Below are 3,530 nucleotides of genomic sequence, written 5' to 3'. Positions count from 1 at the left end.
GCAAAGTAACTGTGACGTTATTTTGTATGTTCTATAACGCTTGAGAAAAGTGCTGAACACTCAGCACGATCATCAGACATGAATGGCCGAGGATACAACGCAATCTTCCACATGCCATTTGTCCTTATTTCCCTTTCAGAGATGAGCTTACTATCAAAGATGGAGTCATCATGAAAGGCCACAAGGCAGTCATTCCTGTGTCACTACAAAAGGAGTACGTAAGCATCATGCACAGAGGGCATCCTGGTGCTGAAGCTACTAGACGGAGAGCGAGAGGCATAGTTTTCTGGCCCACTATGACAGACGACATAAACAAAGAGACTGAGTCATGTTCCGTGTGTAACAGCACAAAATCACACCAACAGAAAGAACCACTCCAGCTACATCCGGTTCCAGACCTGCCTTGGTCAATTGTGGCAACAGACATCTTTGAATGGTGCAGTCAGCAGTACTTTGTGCTAGTGGACTCATATTCAGGCTGGTATGAGATCGACCTGCTTCGTGATGCAACCTCTGCAACAATTATCACAAAACTTAAGAGACATTTTTCAGTTCATGGAGCACCACACACTCTCTTATCAGATAATGGTAGACAGTTCACAAGCCAGCACTTTAAAGATTTTGCCGCACAATGGGACTTCACTTATGTTACCAGCAGCCCAGAGTATCCCCAATCTAATGGGTTAGCTAAGAGAGCTGTGCGCAGTGCCAAACATCTCATGGAGAAATCTCACAGAGACGGAACTGATGTCTTTCTCAATCTCCTAAAATCTCAGAAACGTGCCACATGATGCCAAGCTAAGTTCTCCTGCACAAAGACGAATGTCCAGGCAGACACGTAGCACTCTTCCAGAAAGCTGTACAGGAGGAATCGGCAACACATATTCCCTGTATCCGAGCCTGCTCCAGCACAGCTTAATGTTGGTGACACTGACCACCTGGATAGTGGACTTGGATCAAAAGACAACAATACTGGACAAAGACTTGAAACAATGGACACTGAACAGCTCCAGGATGAAATACCTGTAGCTAAGCTGCCTTCGAACACAACACGCTCAGGTCGTGTTAGTAAACCAAATCCTAAGTACAGAGACTGAGTTTATTTGTCAGTTAAACATGCATAGCACATCATTTAGATTAATTCAGGATGTGTGATGAGCTAACATTCAGGTGTTTGAGTTTATGTTTAAAGTACATTTACTCGTTGTGGTCTCAATTTCATGCTGGTTATTTGTGATTGACATTTATTTTGTTTACATCTCAGCAGGGTGACATGATTTTTCACATTCATGTGGCTGTCATAGATATCGTATCTGCTAAATGTTGGTAATGACATAACCCCTGTTACGTCTGCTGTTTAGCTAGATAGTTTATTAAGGTTATGGAGCATGAGCTAAGGAAAGGGGATGTAGATCATTCACTATGTCAAGACTGGTTCGGTTTGAGCTATTACAGCCACCGTATTTGTAGTCAGTAAAGCTGCGCATGCGTACTACTCTAGGAGGTGGGTGCTCAGATATATGTATTGACTATTGACTGGTGTACCTCATAGCATCCTCGGTGTTGCTATTAATAAACCTGAGTTATGGTCAAACTCCAAGCTTATCTTCATTGTAGTAAGCTTCCAACAGGTCCCTTGATCTACATATTCTAAATGTGTAATCTTGTTGTCTCCTTCCCCCTTGACCAAACCCCCACACCTACCTTTGCTGCCCTTTGTCTCCATCACATTTGGTCGATCACCTACCTTTTTGTCTTAAATCCGTCTGACTCCCGTTTTAATACCTGTTAACGTCTGCTGACCGGCCTGATCAGTAGCTTACCATTTACATACCTGTCCTACTGTATGCAGTTATAGAAGTACCTTTATTTCATTTGTTCTGGGTTCCGTTCACGCGACTCAGACCTGCTCTGTGTATGTCAGTTCACAGGATGCACGGCAAATGCATTTTAAACTCACACAACCACAGCAAACCTGAACTGGACTTGAATTGATTTTTCTTCAACAATACAAAACATAGTTTGAATAAATTATAGATTTTTTTTTCTTTGGTATAATTACATTGAATAATTTCCATGATATACAACCACAGGTCATAATATAGGTGACAACATTAAGTAACAAACATAAAGAAGTAAATAAACCAATAACACACACACTGATATCTTTGTACTTTGTCTAATGAAATGTTGTTAAACTTCATTCAGAGTTCCATAAAGAATTTGTCTGATTTTAGAACCCTGTGTTTGAACATCTGGGCTTCACAGCGTTAACAAGCAGGTTGATTGGTGGTGTCCAAGCCACCGCCTCTCTCATCTGATTGGCTGTGCCCTGATATGAAAGGACTTAAACTCCACCCTCCCAGTTTTGTTCACAATGGTCCTGGTCTGAGAGTCGAGACTGTGTGAGAGCAGGACCTGCAGGATCTGATCAGACCAGGAGCTCAGTCAGCCATGGGTGAGCTGGTTTCTCTTCATCCTATCTGTCTCTGTCTATGTCTGTCTGTCTGTCTGTCTGTCTGTCTGTCTGTCAGTCACTGTCTGCTCTGCAGCTCCTGTCTGCTCTGCAGCTCCTGTCTGACTCAGCTGCTTAAATAGCCCGTTTTTCTCATGAGGTCTGGTTGGAGCTGCAGCTCTCAGGCAGGTCGACCTTTGTTCTGCTGCAGTCTCACTTAAGGCGGGAAACTAAAGGTGCAGTCCGTGAAATAAAAACAGTTCATACAAAAGAACTTAAAGGTTTCTGAGCTGAGATTAAACTATTTCACTCTGACTGGAAGAAACAAAATTAATTCCAGTTTTCAGACTCGTCTATAAGATGTTTTACATGTTTTTTAGGAAATGTTGAAAAGATAAATCTTTATTAATCAGCAGCAAAATAAGAATGAAACAGGATAATAAATATAAACAAGACAATATTGATTGATCATGATTTGAACATATAAATCTTGTTATCTGGTGATTTTATGTTTGTTTTAATTAAATCAGTTAAAGTTAATTAATTTCAACGAATTCAACGAGTAGACTCGTGATGATATTTTCGTGATGATATTTTATTGTTAGGGTTAGTGATGATATTTTATTGTCAGGGTTAGGGTTAGTGATGATATTTTATTGTCAGATAATAAATTATTATATGTAATAAACTTTATTTATACTGAACCTTTCAGAATAAAGCTGCTTTACACAAAAAACTAAATATTAAAACATTCCAGGAGAAACAGAAAAAAACAATAAAATAAGATAAAAACAGTGAAATGAAATAAATAAATAAAATGTAAGAATATTAAACTATGAAATCAAATATTTTGAGAGGCTGTAAAAACATCACGTTACCTCATTTAAACTTGTAAAATGTTGCTGTGACGTCTTCAGATCAATAAAAGGATTTTCAACCAATAATTGATGATCAGAATAGTTATTGATTCATTTTCTACAAACTGAAGAGCTGAAAGGTGAAAAACAGCGACCTGTCCCTTTAAATGGCCGTCAGTGTGTGTGTGTGTATGTGTGTGTGTTACTGTGAGTGTGTG

At 39.5% G+C, this 3,530-nt stretch overlaps 3 protein-coding genes across 3 annotated transcripts in view; 1 reads left to right on the top strand and 2 right to left on the bottom strand.

Moving 5' to 3' along the window:
• Positions 1-1,726, bottom strand: part of pogzb (pogo transposable element derived with ZNF domain b) — a 7,040-nt gene extending 5,314 nt beyond the window's left edge. The window contains exon 1 of the mRNA XM_035673209.1: positions 1,705-1,726. Within this exon, the coding sequence (XP_035529102.1) occupies positions 1,705-1,726 (22 nt within the window). The remainder of the gene's footprint in view (positions 1-1,704) is intronic.
• Positions 1-3,530, bottom strand: part of LOC118336472 — a 744,338-nt gene that overhangs the window by 700,534 nt on the left and 40,274 nt on the right. The gene's annotated exons all lie outside the window — the stretch shown is intronic.
• selenbp1 (selenium binding protein 1) overlaps positions 2,338-3,530 on the top strand; it is a gene marked incomplete at its 3' end in the record, with an annotated part of 11,024 nt that continues 9,831 nt past the window's right edge. Inside the window, 1 exon segment of the mRNA XM_035673131.1 lies at positions 2,338-2,458. Within this exon segment, the coding sequence (XP_035529024.1) occupies positions 2,455-2,458 (4 nt within the window).

This window comes from Morone saxatilis, unplaced genomic scaffold (genome assembly GCF_004916995.1).
Source record: "Morone saxatilis isolate NCDOM2014 unplaced genomic scaffold, NCSU_SB_2.0 Contig24, whole genome shotgun sequence".
NCBI classification, from domain to species: domain Eukaryota; kingdom Metazoa; phylum Chordata; class Actinopteri; family Moronidae; genus Morone; species Morone saxatilis.
Note: the sequence above shows the minus strand (reverse complement) of the source record. Positions and strands in the feature narration are given on the sequence as shown.